Source organism: Dicentrarchus labrax, unplaced genomic scaffold, assembly GCF_905237075.1.
Source record: "Dicentrarchus labrax unplaced genomic scaffold, dlabrax2021, whole genome shotgun sequence".
NCBI lineage: Eukaryota > Metazoa > Chordata > Actinopteri > Moronidae > Dicentrarchus > Dicentrarchus labrax.
In genome coordinates this window covers 21,217,455-21,235,768 of record NW_026136719.1, presented here as the reverse complement: position 1 = coordinate 21,235,768, position 18,314 = coordinate 21,217,455, and the positions used below count along the sequence as shown (strand labels likewise).

The following is an 18,314-nucleotide window of genomic DNA, read 5'->3' as shown; positions in this document are numbered from 1 at the left end:
AACAAATTTGAATGAAGAGAAAGTATTGTATTGAGTGTGCAAGTGTTGCATAATTAAGAGAAGGTATTCCAATTTGCATCAAAACAAGATATCCTGTGCACAATCATCAATAATCTTAGTAAATAAGAAATAAGACACTTTATTTGCATACAACAAAATCCTGTTGGGTAACGTTCAGTGACCAGCAGCAGGATTATTAGAACATTGTTGTACAGTCATATAAAGCTGATAATTGGAAGAAATAATTTACTTACACTGATGTAAAAGGCCTCCAGCTTCCACACTGGGCTTTTTAATGCAAGCTAGGGTCAATCAGGCTTCTTCATTTAATGCAATCAATTACAAATATTGATTACTAATGATTATTTATTGTTACTGAAAAGACTGGACTGATGAAGCAGACATATTGAACTGTTTACACACAGACAGTTCCTCCTCAGCTTTTATCAAATTATTTTGTGTTATCTTGTATTGATCACCATAATGTGTATTGAACTCTTAATTGGCACTTTCAGGCTGCAGCACTGTTCCTGGTTCACCTGTCAGTCAGTAGTTTGGGCCCTGGCTCTCACCGTGGTCTAAATCTGTTCAGATGAGAGCAGCATTTTCCCATTTTAAGGCTGGATGAGGCCTACTAGCAGCAAATCTATAACCCTGGTTGGTAGCAACTGGCGTCTCCCCTAGAAAACCCCCAGTGGCCCGCGCGCTCCTTATACGGCCCTCGAGGTGGGACCGCGAGGCTCGATGGGAGGTCAAAGCGACAGTTCCATATATGGCGCGCGCTCTCTCCTCGTCGGGGGCGCGCAGCGTCACTGCTGATTCTCTCGTGGATCTTGATGGATGGAGCTCCCTCCTTCCCTCTGCGAGGCGCGCCTCCTTGCTGGACCCCCCCTTCCCCACCCACACCCCCAGCCACTCCTCATCCTCGGACTGTCAGCGTCCTAATATGGCAGAGGGCCGGGATGGGGGCCAGTGCTGAGGTTTGTGAATGGTGGAGGTTGGGTATATAAGGTGGACAGGCAGGACAGAAGACCGTAGCTGGTTCAGCAGCAGCACTGGTTGGGTCATTCTCTCCGAGCCCCGCAGACACACTCCTAAGGTAAGACCCTGCTAGGACCTGCCACTCCTGAAGCCTCAAGTCCAGGTTGGGACATCAGACTAGGCCTTAACCAGCACAACACTGGAGCATCTACTGGAGCAGAAGTTAGGGAGGACTGCCAGGGACAGGACGCCTAGGACCAGATACTACTGGAGGCAACATGGGCAACTCCACTGGAGGATAGACTAGACTGTAGGACAGGCCTTCTACTGAAGGAGAAGGAAAAGATTTGTAAATAATAGACTGAGATATCACAGGAAAGGAGACAGGAGAAGTATTTATCTGAACTATTAGGTCTGGAAAGTATGGCTAGATACATGGATCGATACATGGATCGATAGATAAAGTAGACCAGCTTTAGTTTCTTCATAGGTCTAACATTGAATCCTGAAAAGGTGCTGATGCTGTAAGAAGCAGTGCACTTTCAGACCAATTAAGCCAGGACAGTTTACCTGAGAGAGGCTGGGACAGACAGATGTCTTTCAGAACACCTTAGATGATATTTCTTAAGAATTCGCATAGATGTACTCTCACCAAATTAGAATAATATAAAGGATATATTAGTCGAGAGTCATCAAATCCAGATAGATATCTGAAGGAAAACAGCAGTTTAGTTCCATATTGATTTTATTGGTTTGTACAGGCGTATACGTAATGCGTAATGGCCTGGTGTCAGTGCGCCATGGATACATTTAGCGCAAGACATGGGCCTGATCATGCTCCAGTAAATGTTACAATTCAGTCTTTTTAGTCTTTAATATTAAGACACCTAATGAGAGCTTACAGGAAACAAAAGCTGCGAACCAAAATCATCTATGCCACACAGAGTATGTCTCGCAATGTGGATCTGAACTCCTTTTCTTCCCCTCCTCTCTTTTACAGAACTCAACATGTGTGACGACGATGAGACTACCGCCCTTGTGTGCGACAACGGCTCCGGCCTTGTGAAGGCTGGCTTCGCCGGAGACGATGCCCCCAGGGCTGTGTTCCCCTCCATTGTTGGCCGCCCCCGTCACCAGGTAAATACCGGAGAAAATAATAAGAGAAGCTAATTGGAGGATCTAAAAAAAAACAAGAAAAAAAAAAATCACAATTATAGTAATAATTTCACCTCAGCCAATTTTTATCCAATTCAGAGGAAAACAATTTACACTAATTTTTACAAATTTAATATTATGAATTGGCCATTTTTCAGGCAAGTGTACATTATTTTTGAGTCATTCTGCTGGACTGAAAAATATATTTAACCGAGATTCTAATATTTTAGTGTTAGAATTTGGCTGTTTTATGCAATTAGAAACGGTATGTGATAACAGCGTGGCATTGGGTATCTTGAGCTATGTCATTTTGTCTAATTTTAACAGCAGCAATGTGGCCTTTAACTCTGAGACTAAATTAGTCACAGATGAACTGACAGTCATACAATGGCTCTCTGTCTGTCTCTGTGACCCACGCTGTTATTTGACACATTCACGCAATGGTCAACGTGCCTTTTGTGCCACACGGTAAAGACTTTAATCTGGCCAGAAAAAGGTCATATCTCTGTTTGGATTATTTGTAACCTCTCCATTATCTTGCCCTCTCTCCCCCCTTCAGGGTGTCATGGTCGGTATGGGTCAGAAGGACTCCTACGTCGGCGACGAGGCCCAGAGCAAGAGGGGTATCCTGACTCTGAAGTACCCCATTGAGCACGGCATCATCACCAACTGGGACGACATGGAGAAGATCTGGCACCACACCTTCTACAATGAGCTGAGAGTCGCCCCCGAGGAGCACCCCACCCTGCTCACTGAAGCCCCCCTGAACCCCAAGGCCAACAGAGAGAAGATGACCCAGATCATGTTTGAGACCTTCAACGTCCCTGCCATGTATGTGGCCATCCAGGCTGTGCTGTCCCTGTACGCTTCCGGCCGTACCACTGGTAAGACTGACAGCAACAAACAGCAACAAAACAGCTGCTACTCATAACACAGAAACAGCTTCCTAAACATAGATAATGCAGAGAGACAAACGCTTTATTGTAGAATATAATGGAACCGACCAATGTAATTGATAAAAGTTTTTAACAATCGCAACACATAATATTTACTGAGCTATGAATGCTCCGTTGTGGCAAATTTGCGCACAACTTTTACGCACAGTCTACCAGCCTTTCTGGGGCTGTTTATGTTATTTTATGGCACGTGTTACATATACACTCAGTGTATGCCTGTATTCATCCTTCAAACACCCACTTTGGCCACAATTTTACGCACAAAACATAAATATTTGAGCGCTTTTTCTCACCTGGACTTTACTAAACTCTTGCTTTGCCTCTCTCCAGGTATTGTGCTGGATGCTGGTGATGGTGTGACCCACAACGTCCCAGTCTATGAGGGTTACGCCCTGCCCCACGCCATCATGCGTCTGGACCTGGCTGGTCGCGATCTGACCGACTACCTGATGAAGATCCTGACTGAGCGTGGCTACTCCTTCGTGACCACCGGTAAGAAACCTGACCAGCTCTACTTACAAAGCACCTGGAAGAAAGAAAGAAGCATAGACCACCTTTAAGCAGATACTTTATGGCAAAGTAGAACCTAAATTACCATCATAACTTACTTTTACTAGCAGTTTTTAAACAATTTCACAAACATAACTAAATCTGACAGAAATCTGACCAACTATAACAAAGATTAATGCACCATTTAGAGACAGATGCAAAGACGAAGGCTACAAACTTTCATTTAATATCGCAGTGGACACGGCTTGTGTAACCTATTACTGCCCGTGTGCCTACTGAAAATTAGGAATTTATTATTATTTATTATTTATTAAAGTACATGTATGTTTAAGATAAGCAGCTCCAGACATTTCTGTGATTTCGAGTCACTTTCTTAGTTCATCCCACTTAATTAGTTTTGCCATTACGCACTGTGTCTTTAGTCCCGGCTGTTTGTCACTCTGACTAAAATCTCATCAACTTGCCCCCCTACAGCCGAGCGTGAGATCGTGCGCGACATCAAGGAGAAGCTTTGCTATGTGGCTCTGGACTTCGAGAATGAGATGGCCACCGCCGCCTCCTCCTCTTCCCTGGAGAAGAGCTACGAGCTTCCCGACGGACAGGTCATCACCATCGGAAACGAGAGGTTCCGTTGTCCCGAGACCCTCTTCCAGCCTTCCTTCATCGGTACGCCAGATAATCCTTCACTTTCTCACATTATCGAACGACACAAGTAAGATTGTGCCAAGCTGGAAACCGCTTCCCCTCTTAACACTTGTCTCTCTCACCTGACTAGGTATGGAGTCTGCTGGTATCCATGAGACCGCCTACAACAGCATCATGAAGTGCGACATTGACATCCGTAAGGATCTGTACGCCAACAATGTGCTCTCCGGTGGTACCACCATGTACCCTGGTATTGCTGACCGTATGCAGAAGGAGATCACTGCTCTGGCCCCCAGCACCATGAAGATCAAGGTACTTATTATGAAAACAAAAAAAAAAAAGCAATTTATCCCCAACTTGAAATATTTTACGCATGAATTGATACTTACGCACAGAAATCTACTGAACAGATGATGTGAATATTAAGGAGTGGCACTTTACTGATCGAGTTCTCCTTCTCCTCCAGATCATTGCCCCACCCGAGAGGAAGTACTCCGTCTGGATCGGTGGCTCTATCCTGGCTTCCCTGTCCACCTTCCAGCAGATGTGGATCTCCAAGCAGGAGTACGACGAGGCAGGCCCCAGCATTGTCCACAGGAAGTGCTTCTAAATCTTCCTTCTTCTCCAGCTTCTCCTCCACCTCCATCATTTACACCACCAGCTGTTTGGAGTTCAAGCGAGAAGCAGGATCAACCTCTGCGGCACACCAACACTCTGCTGTCAATGGACTTTCTGTCTGCGCTGTTGACATTCATATGCATTTTGTTATCCTTTAAAAATGTGCATATTTTATAGCTGTTTGTTGTCTGTGTTGCACGGAGAGAGGCTGTGAAAACACCACTGAACCATGCATCCACCTAAAAAACTTTAATAAAAAAAAATAACAACAACATGTTGCCCAACACATGTGAATGTAAGTGTATATACATATTGATAATTTATTAAAGTCCATTATTTGGTATTTCTGACCCCGGCCTTGTTTTTCTGATAGAGGGAGAGAATGAAAAACAAAAGCTTTAGTGAATATTACACTAGAAATACTGGAATGGGGAAGATTTCTATCATTTAAAAGGTGCAAGTTTCTTTTCATAACCATTATTTCATAATACAATTTAAGCTTAAAAAAATCAATATCAAATCTCAAGAACTGGGGGATATTAGAAAAATTAACCAAAATAAACATAACAATTAAGCTCAGGAGAAGCTTAATTGACTCAGCAATTAAACATACCCATGACACACACTTCAGCTATCCCATAAACCAATCAACTGATCACATACAAGGGGAGGTTCACAGAGGACAGGGGGTGTAGGCTAGGCTCCCGGGATCAAGTTGGATGGGTGACAAGGAGAGAGACAGGCTGTCTCTCTCTTCTGTCCCATCAACCACTGCTGGTTGGGGGACTGCTGGGTGACAGAGGTAATCAAAGACACGCCTTCAAGCTCTGACAGTCGGAGTTTGACTTGCCAGGAATGTGCCTGGGCAGCAGCAACAGCTCCGCTTTTTAGACCCAGCGGATCAGTAGCATTGGACACCCGACACCCGGCTCTGAATCCCGTTGAGCTGCCCTGCACGACCATTCGCGCAGCCCCGGCCCCCAGACCATCTTTAGACAAAACCAGACCCCGTGGGGCATCTCCACAGCCCTACCTTATATGCATAGAGGCTCAGCAGGTTATCTGGGTCTGGGCTTTGGGTCTGGGCTTAAAGAGACAAAGAGGCGTGCTCCACCCTGTGCCCACTGCCCACATCATTCACATCATCACCCCACTGACTAGTTATGTAGACTATAATAAGACATCCTTCACACTTTTTCTTGGACAGGCACATTTTAATTTATCAACCTCTCGAGTACAGGTACAGGTAGGCACACAAAAGAAAAACATTCATTTGATTTTTGATGAGTAATTAGTTGTCAAGTAAAGCACTAGGCTATATCCTGATTAACAAGCAACAACAACTCATTTAAGCTCTTTTATGTGTTGAGTCTGCGCATTGTGTCCAGATACAATAAATCAAAGTGTGTTGTAATCCTCTTTTATCATCTGATAGAGATCATTATCAGCCAAATGTCTCATAACTCCCTGACACCCCGGCTCGGAGCCACCTGTTGCGGGTGTGTTTGGCTTTTTAAAAACGTCTTCAAGCGGGCGGAGCTAAGAGACGCAGTCTGTGATTACCGCAGCCATCTGTTCTGCTCTGCTTCCGTGAAATCCGACTCCAGTGTAAGTATATTTACTGTACACAAAATTAGACTCTTACAGCCTTGCGTTTCTGCTGTCAAGCCTTGCTCTGTTGTAGATGATTGAATTGGTGGGATTGTCAGGGAGATTTTACGTTTAGGCTATATCTGCCAGCGCTGACAGGCGATTATCGGTACTCCATATTACCATATGATTAACATACATCTATAAATAACACGGACACATTTTGTCATGTTAATGTGGAGCAACAGGCATTTGATTAATGCTGAATATTACACTGGACTTGGTTATAGGCCTAGTGGCATATGATACAGTCCGAGAAGACTGATTTAATATAAGCTTATCACAACGTGTTGGGATACAAAAACATCGTATTGTAGCACATATAAAATATAATAAGGTTGTAATGATTTGTCACACAAGTTATGCTGTAAAACCTGTAGTGTTTTCGGCTTTCATACAGCGATTACAACTGACCTTTAATTTGGAGTATTCAGCAGTCGTTTACGTCGCTGCAGCCAATCAGAGGAGGGGACGCAGGTTACGTCATCACGTTCAAGAAATTTCTACTGTAACCAACGGTCGATCAAATCCTCACCTGAGGCCATTTTTATTTTATGATATATATATATATATATATATATATACACAGTAAAACGACGACTGGGGTTTACAGAGTAGATGTCACCGTTTGTAGTTTATTTTAAAAACTAGACTTTTATCTCCGTCCTGAGCCCAGAGAGGCTCGCTAACCCCCGGGTGGAGGAGGAAGTAGGCGGGTTCATCAGCCGAGGAAGCCTCCAGCTGCTCTGCCATTGGTTTCAACTGTGTCCGCATTATGGTTTAAATGTCTGGCGGTGATACCAACCTTTAAAGAGCTGCGAATGAGAAAATATAGCTAGTGTTTCGCATGGCTTCTGTATATTACATATTGTATTATATTACTCGTGTGTAACAACGCTAGCTTTTGATAGTTTTTCAGCTTTGTGGTGTTATTGTTGGATCTCACAGCAGACAGAGTTTCCAAAAGCGACAAGATGGTGACCAAGAGGATCCGCTCGGAGTACATGAAGAAATTCAAAGACCCCAAATGGGACACCTATGCTAAGTGTTATGAGGAGATGCTGAAATACAGGTTGACCCGGAGGCTGCTGGAGCACACACACAACCCCTGGTTCTGGAGTGGTTCCGACACTGATTCAGACTCCGGAGGAAGGAGTCCCTTTCCTCCCAGTAAGAACCAGGTACGGCCTGAGACCAGCAGAGACAGGGGTGAGGCAGAGCTGGAGGAGTGTGAGGGGGCGAGGGTGGAGAGAAACACACTGACTGTACCCAGGCTTCCCCTTCAAGAGGAGGAAGAGGAGGTGAATGTGTCTGCCCGACAGTCTGCTGTCCATGGTAAGACATGAGCTATAGATATGATTGTCAGTCTCATTTTGGTGTATGCATGTTACTCTACTTTACCATATGATGCCATTCACTCCTCTCAGGCTCACAGCTTGAAGGTGCCAGAGAGACGAGAGTACCAGAGGAGGAGAGAGAGGAGCAGAGAGCCAGCAGCAGGGGCAGTAAACAGTTAACAGCCCCTCACAGGGAACAAGGTAGGTCAAATACACCCTGAGATGGACTCAGAGTCATGGTGAAAATGAAATCCTCCCCCTGCTCTCTGATGAGCTGTAGGCTGATGACAGAGAGGCTGTGTGCAGAGGAAATGTAAAAACCTAGTACAGCAAAATGACTGTGTGTTCATTCTGGTTACATTGATTAGGGCTGCTAAAGGTATCATATTTCATCAATCAGTGGTTTGTCAGCTTCTTCTAGGTTCTCTGCAAACCTTAAAAATACTTGTGAAATATAAATTGTAATCTTGAATGTCAGCACTAGCCTAGAACACTTTGCTTAATGTGGGACACAGGACTTTTTCATACCTACTGAAACCAACTCAGTATAAGAAAGTAGTCAGGAGTTGGCATTAAATTAAATATAATTAAATTCTAGTCTTGTTCACTCTTTCTTTAATCTGATATTTGCTGACTAATGATGCCAATTTTAGACAATATTATTTAGCTGAAGTTCTTGTATAACTGCTTGTGTTTAAACAAAATTTAACATTTGAGCAGTTCTTAAATCTCTGTGGCTTCTTTTAGTGAACAACAGATATATATATATATATATATATATATATATATATATATATATATATAAAATTCATAGTATTAGGTCAACTCAGGTATTTTATGGGTACTAGTATAACATAAATTCCAACAATATTTTGCCCTAGTGTGTTTCAGGTTATGAGTCCTGCACATAAATAAAACCAACATTAAGGTAAAATGACTCAGTTGATAAAAAATAAACAAAACATCATAAACATATGAAAGTTTTACCAAACTGCTCCCTTATTATATAGAGGTGTCAGGAAATGTCATGGAAAAATAAATTGTTTTGTTCAGTTGATGTACAAATACTGTTTTCAGTATTGGTTCATAAATGTAGACACTAACCTGATCACTGGATTACTCAGTTGATCTTTATCAATATCTATATTTGACTCAACAGACTTTTGACCCTGTTTCAGCCTTTTCTGCTCTTGGTATTTTGTCACTGCTTTATTTTTTTCAACTTGTAGAGAAAGACACTGGTGGACCACAGCAGAGTAAACCCTCCAAATCCTCAAAGCAGACCTGGCGCTCCCAGCGGGTCAGGCCCGCCCCAACGCGGCAGCCCTGGGAGGACAGCAAGGACAACAAGGACAACAGACATCCTTTCGCTCTGTACGGTTCAGGAGAGAAGGATGCAGACATCGCAGGCAGGAAGACACACAATGTTGGGCCTGTAGCTTCGACAAATGAGGTAATCCTTCGGTCTGTCGTTCTCTAGATCTGTATGTGACTGAGCTATCAACACAAACTGACAGCTATGTTTATTTTACTGCTAGATCCATGAGTCAGCTCTTCGCGCGAAGACCAGAAGGGAGGTAGAGCGTCAGATCCTGACCCAGAGGACCGAGCGCCGGAGAGCCAAGTCTGCCGATCTGGACAAGGCCAAAAAGTTGGTTCAACCGGAATTCAACCCCTGGCTCACTGAGTACATGCGCTGCTTCTCTGCTCGCTCCCGATAGGACACACACACACACACACACACACACACACACACACACACACTTAGCAGAATTACTTCCAGTCCAGACAAAAATACAAAGTAAAAGCCATTATTGCCTATCAACCCTGAGGTTTAAACACCCATAGATGTAGAATAGAGCGTGGGACTGAATGTGTATCACTCTCGTATTCAGGATGTAAACTGAAAAAACCTTGAACTCTGAAATTCACAGCGTGGCTTAATGTTTTTTATATATATTGATTTTTAATATATACAATAAGAAACATTTTACAAGGTTGAAGTGACTCTTGAAATAAATAATTTGAAAGTAAATATATAATTAATGGATACATATACTGTTTACAGATATTTTAAATGCATTTTAACAGCTGTACTTTGATGCAGTCCCTTTAAACACAGGCTATATGAAATGTGCCCATATTCCTTACACAGGAATCAGTGTAATTCACAAAGGGGTACATGGCAGCATGTCTGAATAGATTCAGACGCCTTCTTAGATCTGAGATCAAATGAAGAATGTACATCCACATATAGACAAAGAACAACACACACACACACACACACACACACACACACACACACACACACACACACACACACACAATCAAGTTGTTTGTATTCCAAAAAAATCATAGTAAGCACAACAAGATGGTTTAATCAACAGTCAGTTGATGTTGAAGTTTTTCTCAGATTTATGCAGCTTTCAATGTGAATAGGCATTTTTCTTTGAAGTATTGATGGACATACAGAGCTACGTCTGTTTAAGAGTTTTTCAGACTTTCAGGTCACTCAGTGCTGTGAACTGGTTCTTGTCGATTTAATGGTTTGAGTAATGGTTTAGGGGTTGATCCCAATTTATTTGGTTTAGAATAAATAGTGAATCAAACTCTATGTAAAGTCACATTTGTGTGATGTGGCGGTTGAATTTCCTCTTGAACTCATTAACAGTTTTACGTGTTATTGACTTAAAATAGTTGTGTTTGTTGTTTAGTTGTGTTAATATACAGTAACAAATCAATCTGATGCTTTTACAGTGTGAAAATAGATGTATGTGACATTTAAAAAACACTGTATGACTGTGAATAGTGTACTTCTGTTATACATTTCCACCAGAAAAAACATAATGTTAAAAATAACACACAGCTGATTATTGGTTATTTTCAAAGCATAACAAACACAGGTTTATTGTTGAGTCCAACTTTCTTTATCATTATTGATACTGAATGTGCTTTAGAACCAAACAACAACAGTGGACATTAAGCTGATAATAAATACATAATAAATAGGGTTTACTGGTAAAAGCAGCATACACTCTAAAGCCTGACCAAATAAAACAGCACTTTGATAATTAGTCACCTTTCTGTATAATATTTGTACAGAACACCTTGCCAACTATTTAGGTTCTTATGTAATTCATTCATCTGTTGAATCTCTGTATGTTAATGATGTATTGAACATGAAACGATGTATTGAACATGAAACAATGTTATTTGTGCTCACACAAGAAGACGAAGATTGACTTTGAAAGCTTTGTGTAATGGATCTGGTCTTTTCAGGATATTGGGTTTCAATATATGAACCATGAGAATTTAGATCCTTTTTGGTTTCCTTGTGTCAGCGATTATGATAAATGAGCTCTGTGCCATGAAGACTTTTCTCCCTTTACAACTATAATTATTGATGTGAATAATGTACAGAGAAAAAGACGGGGCAGTTTGAGGTCTGTGCTTACATTTGGACTTTTTTTTCTTTCTTTGTTTTGTTGTTGCAGCTCTGAGTTCAGTATTACATTATGTGCTTTTGTTTAGTTTTTCTGTGTTTAAGTTATACTACAGTATAGTTCCAGGAACAGATGTGAAATCTTGTGCAATATTATTTTACTTTAAATATTTAAATGTTTTTTTTTAAGAGGTGGTGAACTTTGACAATCTCTGAAGAATCCCTGTATTCTTCAATAATTATAGACCAAACTATAGTTAAAATCTTCTTAATACTGTAGAGACACTTTACTTTTAATGAGACATTTCTATACTTGCCACATTTTTCTAGGTTTCCTTGGTATAGAATAGAAGACATACACCAGGCCTAAATATTATTTTAGGCCACCACATGTCCAAATTTTAAATAGTTATTTTAATAGTTTTAAGTGTTACCGCAGTGTAGAGTCTGATTTTCTGCGGTTACAATCTAATTGATCTACTTTACTGATGACAGACAGGGTACGATAATTACAAAATACTGTAAAATTCACTGATACTTTAGATTTTCATGTTTATATTTTAGGCTTTTAACATACTGTCTGTACATATTTTATATGGTTTAGAGGAAAAGACTGCTGAGGTTAAATGGTGTGGTGCAAAGTTTTTAATAAATCACTTTTCCGCCTGTCTGTTTACTGTTATCTGTTCATTTCCACACTACAGTTACACAAATTATTCAGAAATTAAATCACTTTGAAGAAAACATCAATAACGCAATAGACCATCTCTAAAAACGGTGATTGAATAAACAAAAAATGCTTTTCAAAGACAATGCTATATTTGTACTAGTTTTTATTTTAAAAACATATGCTTTATCATACACAATAAATTAAAAATCCATGATATTCATAATGACAAGAGAAAAACGGACATACATAAACAAAGGACTTGATGACATAAACACAAGACAGCAAACTGACGTGGAGCAGCCAAAGCCACTATCGGATCAAATCTAATGTGAAATGTTTTGAAGTGTGCTTGTTTTAAAAGTTGAATTCATCATCTTTAAGGGGAAAAGTGTTAATACAAACAACAATGCTTAATTACACCAATGTAAAACACATCTCCAAATCTAAACCTTCAAACAATTCCCAGATTTAAGTGATTTGTTGTCAGCTTTATGTAGTTGTTTTAAAGGAGACATAAAGTATCTTTGGAGACAAATAAAAATCAAACACACAACAGTTTCATAACACAGCTAAAACTTGAAATGCATTCAGTTAGTATTACCCCACAGCGGGTCAGTGAGGTATTCATGTAAACAGGCAACATTTATAAATTTGAGACGTTAGTCATAATTAGGATCCTTTGGATAAAGAAGTGTGTTACACTGTCACATAATTAACTGAATGGTGAGTGCTGAATGTGCCACTGTAAATTAAAAGTAACGTTCACACTCCAGATGATTAAAAATAAACTATTGCAGAAAGTCAAACCTATGCTCAGGATATTTCAGGCTGCCTATGTCTGTTTTTTTCAATCAGTGAGCTTGAACAATGATAAAAACAGATAAATGTGTTAGTCCATAATGTAGTCCACATCAGCTTGTCCCACAAACAAAGAAACATAATTACTGCAAACAGTACTATCCATCTATACTGCTTACAAGTTGCCAGTGTATTGTAGTTTAACATGATAATAATACAGCAGAGCATGAAACAGATGCTGGATATGATTTCTACTTTAATATACATATCTCTTCATAATGAAATACTCTGATATTCTGTTTGAGAAAACATGCGTCAATCTCTATATACAGAAACACTGTACAGTGCGTCAGATGCTGTAGGGAGATAGGGGAGGGATTTAGAAAGGCAGAGAGCTGCGTCAAGAGACGGACAGGGGGACAGGTAAGTAGATGAGTAGGAACAGAGGGAATGATGGGGTGTAAACAATGCAGTGAAGGGAGGGAAGGAGGACAGGAGCGGAGGTAAGCTGATGAAATGCAATTTGGCCGAGAGTGTAAGAAAGGAGTGAACCAGGCATACAGTACAAGGAGTGTGACGAGGGTGGGTAGTCAGTCGACTGTGAGTGTTTGAAACAGGCAAACAGAGCAGGTGGATGAAGAAAGAAGCGTACTGTAGTAACAGAAGGTTTTAAATATGTCTGTGGTTAAAGGAATTATTCAGCAATTTGGAGAAATTGTTTTCTTGCCAAGAGTTTGATGAGAAAGTCGACACCTCATGTCTAAGTATCAAGCTGGGTCCAGGAGGCGGTTTAGCTTAGCTTAGCATAAAGACTGGAAGAAGGGGAAAAAGGCTTGATCCAAAATTAAACCTACCAATGCTCACTTCTCATAGTTTAATTTGTTCAATTAGAACACAAAAGGCAATGAAGCAAATTTCCCAAAATGTAGACTCTTCCTTTTGAGAACACTAAAAGGAAGGTAGACGGGAACATTGATGAAAACTGAAATGAACTAAATGATTCAGGTGTGAGAGACGATAAGTAAGAAGGTAGGAGAGAGAAAGAGAAGTTACATACAAGTCAGCAACTCACATCCTGATTGGAGGGCTGGGGGAGGGTTTGGTCCAATAGTGGAGCAGAATGTTGGAGGGTGGGCGGTCTCTGGTTACCGTGGAGATGCTCAGAGTTCTGACAGGCTCTCTGCAGGTGCAGCCATGACAACGAAGGTTCAAAAGATTCTGAAGGTTCCGTGCGAAGGTCGAAGGTCAGAGAGGAGTCACCAGCATAGCAACCTGAACCGTCCCCCCGTGGCTGTTCTTCTCTTGGTCTTCACAAACCTGTCTGAAACACACTAACCACATACAAAGAGAGAAATAAAACATAACAACACAGCTGTAAGCACCAAGGTCCGTCACTATGGAGACTGTAGTTTACAGTCCCATCCACAACTGAAAATAAAACACACACTATGTACTCGTTAAAAGCTACAGCACCCAGAGATTATTTAGCCTTTTCCTTAATGAAACAGAAACCTCTTTACATTTTCAAAGAGAAATGGTCAGAGGGTCCGAGAGCCACAGCGAGCTGGGGGAGTAGGAAAGTGCTGAGAGAATACATTGTTGGTTTTTATGGAATATGTTGACAGTAACAAAAACATTGTAGTAGTAATAATAACAATAATAATGTCACCAGCCTTATCCTTTAAGGAACTAGTCAATTATTACCAGCATTAAAACAACTGTAATGAAGGCATCCCAAAGATGCTTCCTTTTACATTTATTGAACTAAGTTTGAAGAACCAGCAAAAATGACTAAAAATGCTCTTTATACGCCTCCACTCTGAATCTGAATTCAGAGCGAGGTTTGTAAATCACGAGATGAGTGACAGGAGGGACACAACGAGTGGTTGGGTGCCGCAGATGCACAGCACCAAGAGCAACGAGCAGAATGTAAAGTCGCTCCAGCCGGGCTCCGTGAGCTCTGACGTCTCTTAATGTGAAAGAGAGCTGCTGCAGAGGAATCTTACAATGCAGCACAAACACACAAGTCCTCCGGTCCTTTCACCTTGTCTGTGTGTGTGTTACTGGGCGTGCCCACTAGCAACCACACTCCTGGGTGCCCTGTGGCTGAGCGCGGCGAGGAGAGCGAAGCTGTCGTAACGCAGCGTCGCCATATTGGATACCTGAGCCCATCCTCTCTGGATCCAGCTCCCCTGAAAGAGAGTGGAGAGACACAAGAAGTGAGCGGTGGGGTTCCTGTAGGGATCTCCAACAACTCTGAACAGATGGTGTTTTTTAGGAATTTTGAATAATACAGTTGAATTATTATTAGGAATGCAGGTTATAAAAAAAGTGCCAGCCAGTCGCGGTACAAAACAAATATATCATGATGATCGCACTTACTAAGTTTAAAATCAGTTAAAAAAGCTGTGTAAATCCTCCTCTGCTTTTAAAAATAGTATTTCTGTTTAAGTTGCTGAGGCCCTCCAGGAATGAGGCTCCAGCTAGACGAAGGTTTAACAGATGGGGCTTGTAAGTGATGGGAGATTTGTTTCTGACTTTAACTCTGAAAAATTCTCTGTGAGAGCTGCTACAGTGCGGTGTCTGGAGGTCTGGAGTCATACCTAAGCCCGCCTTGTTGATCCCAACAGGATAAGAAGGGATTTAGAGTCGGGGGTTAGGGTTATAGTTCAGGATCGCAGTTCCTACCTGACTCTATCTTGTTGAGGATTTTCCGAGCACACTGGACAAAGGCCTCTTCAACGTTCTCCCCTGTCAGAGCGCTCGTCTCCAGGAACATCAGCTCTGATACACACACACACACACACACACACACACACACTTTCAGCTCTTTGCAGCATTAACAATACAATTTGCTCTGAGCAGCATAATTCTTTGCAGAACAGAAGAAAATAGCACTTATTTCAGACAAATTGAGGTGCTAATGACATACCCAAAAAATTATGTCCTTCCTCTAACAATATGAGGTCAACACCTGAAGTTCCCTTTCTACTGAGATAATTAAGCTCCTTCGCTGTTATCAGAATTTTTAAGAGAAATATATTTTTTTTAAATCCCACTGTTCTGATCCTGATCTTACCGTTCTCCTGAGCGAAGCGCGAAGCCTCCAGGAACGTGACCTCTCTGTCGGCGTCCAGATCTTTCTTGTTCCCACACAGGATGATGACGATGTTCTGACTGGCCAGCATCCTGGCATCACTCAACCACGTGGTCAGCGCGTTGTACGTCTCTCGACTGCAGGGTACAGAGACAAAGAGACAGAGGGAAGAGACACATTTTGAAGAGGAGGAAGGAGAGGGGAGCTGGCTAAAATATAAATACCAAGGGAGCTGAGATCATGTCCTGGGATTGGCTCATTTACCTGGTGATATCATAGACTAGCAGGGCTCCTGCTGCTCCTCTGTAGTAACTCCTGGTCACAGATCTGACACACACACACACACACACACACACACACACACACACACACAGAGAGAGAGAGAGAGAGAGAGAGAGAGAGAGAGAGAGAGAGACACAAAATTAGCAGATAGTCAAATGTGGTTTCTATCATTGCCCTCTTTGGAAGTACAAATAAACTTTATGTCACTCTCTTAAAGTTGACGTGTCAGGTTGTCATGGCAGAAAAGGCACAGTCCAATAACCAGCCCCATGTTATTACAAAACATAGCAATACACAATAAAACTTTATTGACTGTAAACTTCAAACTGAAAACATCCACACACAAAAAACATTTGATTTGCTCTCCAGTACTCTCCAATAGTGAAGTTTGTACTGAGAAGGATTAAATTTGCCAACCGCTAACCGACCACGTAGAGTTATGTTGGGATTGTTTCCCTACCTGAACCTCTCTTGTCCTGCAGTGTCCCAAATCTGCAGTTTGACCATTTTGTTGACCACATTTATGATCTTAGAGCCAAACTCCACTCCAATGGTGTGGTTGGATTCATCCTTAACTGGAAAACAAAATAAAATGTTGCCATTATAATTAAATACCTGCAGTACACAGTGATGACCTGCAGAGTATTTTTTCAGTAAAGACACCAGACAGTGAATATTATTATCTCTACAGACGCACTGTTGTCTCTGAGATATGCTAAAAAAAGCAAATCTAATTTTCACATGTCAATACGTGTTAATTATTTATACATTTACACAACATTTGCTGCATTAGTTTTTAACACATTTACAGTTGTACTGTGTTATAACACTGCGCTTACATTGGAGGTCAGAGCAATCGTCTGTTAAGTAACGTTTAATACCTGATGAGGTGTACATTATCAGGAATTAATGCATGGTTTGATGCATCTTTCTGACTCACATCTCTTCTCTATGAACTGGTGCAGCAGGCAGGATTTGCCTGTTCCGGCATTCCCAATCACCAGGAATTTAAACAGGAAATCTGAGGGGTAAAAACAGAAATAATGTATCAGACAACAAACACAACACAAGATCTGTCTGCTGTTACAGCAAACATGAGAGCCAGGACACTGTTTGTCTACAGGAGATGAGTTGCCAGTTTAGCAGCTGACATATATTATTAGATTTTCTAACTCTCAAATATTAATATGAGTATTGTCCTTAAAAACCAAATCAATACCATCATAAAATACAACAAAAGAAAAGAAAACAGCATACTGGTACTTTGCAGAGTACAATTATGCACACAGCTATGCTTTAAGTTGTTTCTACATTCTTCTACCTTCTTCAGTGAGACCTGAATGGCAACAAACAACCTCACTTCACTGATAAATGCAATCCAATCCAATCCAATCCACTTTATTTATATAGCACGATTTTAACAAACACAAGGTTTCCAAAGTGCTGCACAAAAAGATTCAATAGCAAAAACAATGTAAAAGCCATGCTCATAATCAGCTGTGGTCATATGAACATCCCTCATTCATTCACTGGGATGGTGAAGCTAGGACATAAACCCCCCCCAATACAGTCCTTGCATTGTATCTACTTTACAGGATGTACAGCTCAGTCAGATCTTAATGCCAGCTCCATCGTCCCCAGGTGTCAGCTTCCTGTCCACTCCGCTAACCTCTGAGGGGATTTGTAACCTTAAAAACAACGATGCGTTTTATCCTCACAGCCTCATTAAACTCCACTGTATAACCTCTGTGGTATTACTTACGCTGACATGGCATTTCTAAGGCCAGCAGCCTTAAGTAACAGCTCAGTTAGCCCGTCAGCTATCTATTTACGATGAGAAAAAAGCTCTCTCGACACACCTGCCTCATCCCGTCTCTGTGGCTACATGAAGGTGTTAGCGGTGGCTGCTGGTCGAAACAGCCTCCTTACCGTAAGACTCCGACATCGCCAGTGTGGCGTTTAGACAGCACAAAGGAAAGAAGGGGGGAATAGAAATTGACAGATGGATAGCTAGCCAAGTAAAGGAATATAGTCCTGTTGATGATTTCCGCGGATTCCAGCTGATTTTCCCCTCCGACTTCCCGTACGTGGTTTGTATTTTCAAAATAAAAGCTACCTTAACGGATTGAGCCTTGTAGCGCCTTAAAACTGCCACAGGGTGGTGCTGTTTCAC

At 41.4% G+C, this 18,314-nt stretch overlaps 3 protein-coding genes and 1 long non-coding RNA gene across 6 annotated transcripts; 2 read left to right on the top strand and 2 right to left on the bottom strand.

Moving 5' to 3' along the window:
• Window positions 1–123: 123 nt before the first annotated feature.
• LOC127351732 (uncharacterized) lies at window positions 124–3,526 on the bottom strand. The gene is made up of 2 exons (XR_007880939.1): window positions 3,386–3,526; window positions 124–2,160 (listed from the first exon to the last, which is right to left on the bottom strand). It is a non-coding gene; the product is annotated as an uncharacterized LOC127351732 (long non-coding RNA).
• On the top strand, window positions 1,988–5,208 carry acta1b (actin alpha 1, skeletal muscle b). Its single transcript, XM_051379563.1, has 6 exons — window positions 1,988–2,118; window positions 2,696–3,020; window positions 3,423–3,584; window positions 4,077–4,268; window positions 4,378–4,559; window positions 4,714–5,208. Exons 1-6 carry the CDS (start codon window positions 1,990–1,992, stop codon window positions 4,855–4,857), a joined length of 1,134 nt encoding a protein of 377 aa, XP_051235523.1. The 5' UTR covers window positions 1,988–1,989; the 3' UTR covers window positions 4,858–5,208.
• A 1,180-nt stretch (window positions 5,209–6,388) lies between these two features.
• On the top strand, window positions 6,389–11,960 carry ccsapb (centriole, cilia and spindle-associated protein b). Its single transcript, XM_051379573.1, has 5 exons — window positions 6,389–6,473; window positions 7,464–7,850; window positions 7,943–8,053; window positions 9,082–9,305; window positions 9,391–11,960. Exons 2-5 carry the CDS (start codon window positions 7,490–7,492, stop codon window positions 9,571–9,573), a joined length of 879 nt encoding a protein of 292 aa, XP_051235533.1. The 5' UTR covers window positions 6,389–6,473; window positions 7,464–7,489; the 3' UTR covers window positions 9,574–11,960.
• A 150-nt stretch (window positions 11,961–12,110) lies between these two features.
• Window positions 12,111–18,237, bottom strand: rab4a (RAB4a, member RAS oncogene family). 3 transcript variants are annotated; one of them, XM_051379580.1, is made up of 8 exons: window positions 18,071–18,237; window positions 17,082–17,162; window positions 16,602–16,716; window positions 16,124–16,186; window positions 15,842–15,996; window positions 15,451–15,546; window positions 14,807–14,954; window positions 12,111–14,093 (listed from the first exon to the last, which is right to left on the bottom strand). In XM_051379580.1, the coding sequence occupies exons 1-7, from the start codon at window positions 18,084–18,086 to the stop codon at window positions 14,839–14,841; spliced, it is 642 nt and encodes a 213-aa protein (XP_051235540.1). In that variant the 5' UTR covers window positions 18,087–18,237; the 3' UTR covers window positions 12,111–14,093; window positions 14,807–14,838. The 3 variants fall into 3 exon arrangements, with proteins under 3 accessions (XP_051235540.1, XP_051235539.1, XP_051235538.1); XM_051379579.1 differs by lacking the exon at window positions 18,071–18,237 and adding an exon at window positions 18,001–18,019; XM_051379578.1 differs by lacking the exon at window positions 18,071–18,237 and adding an exon at window positions 17,904–17,931.
• Between the last annotated feature and the right edge of the window lie 77 nt (window positions 18,238–18,314).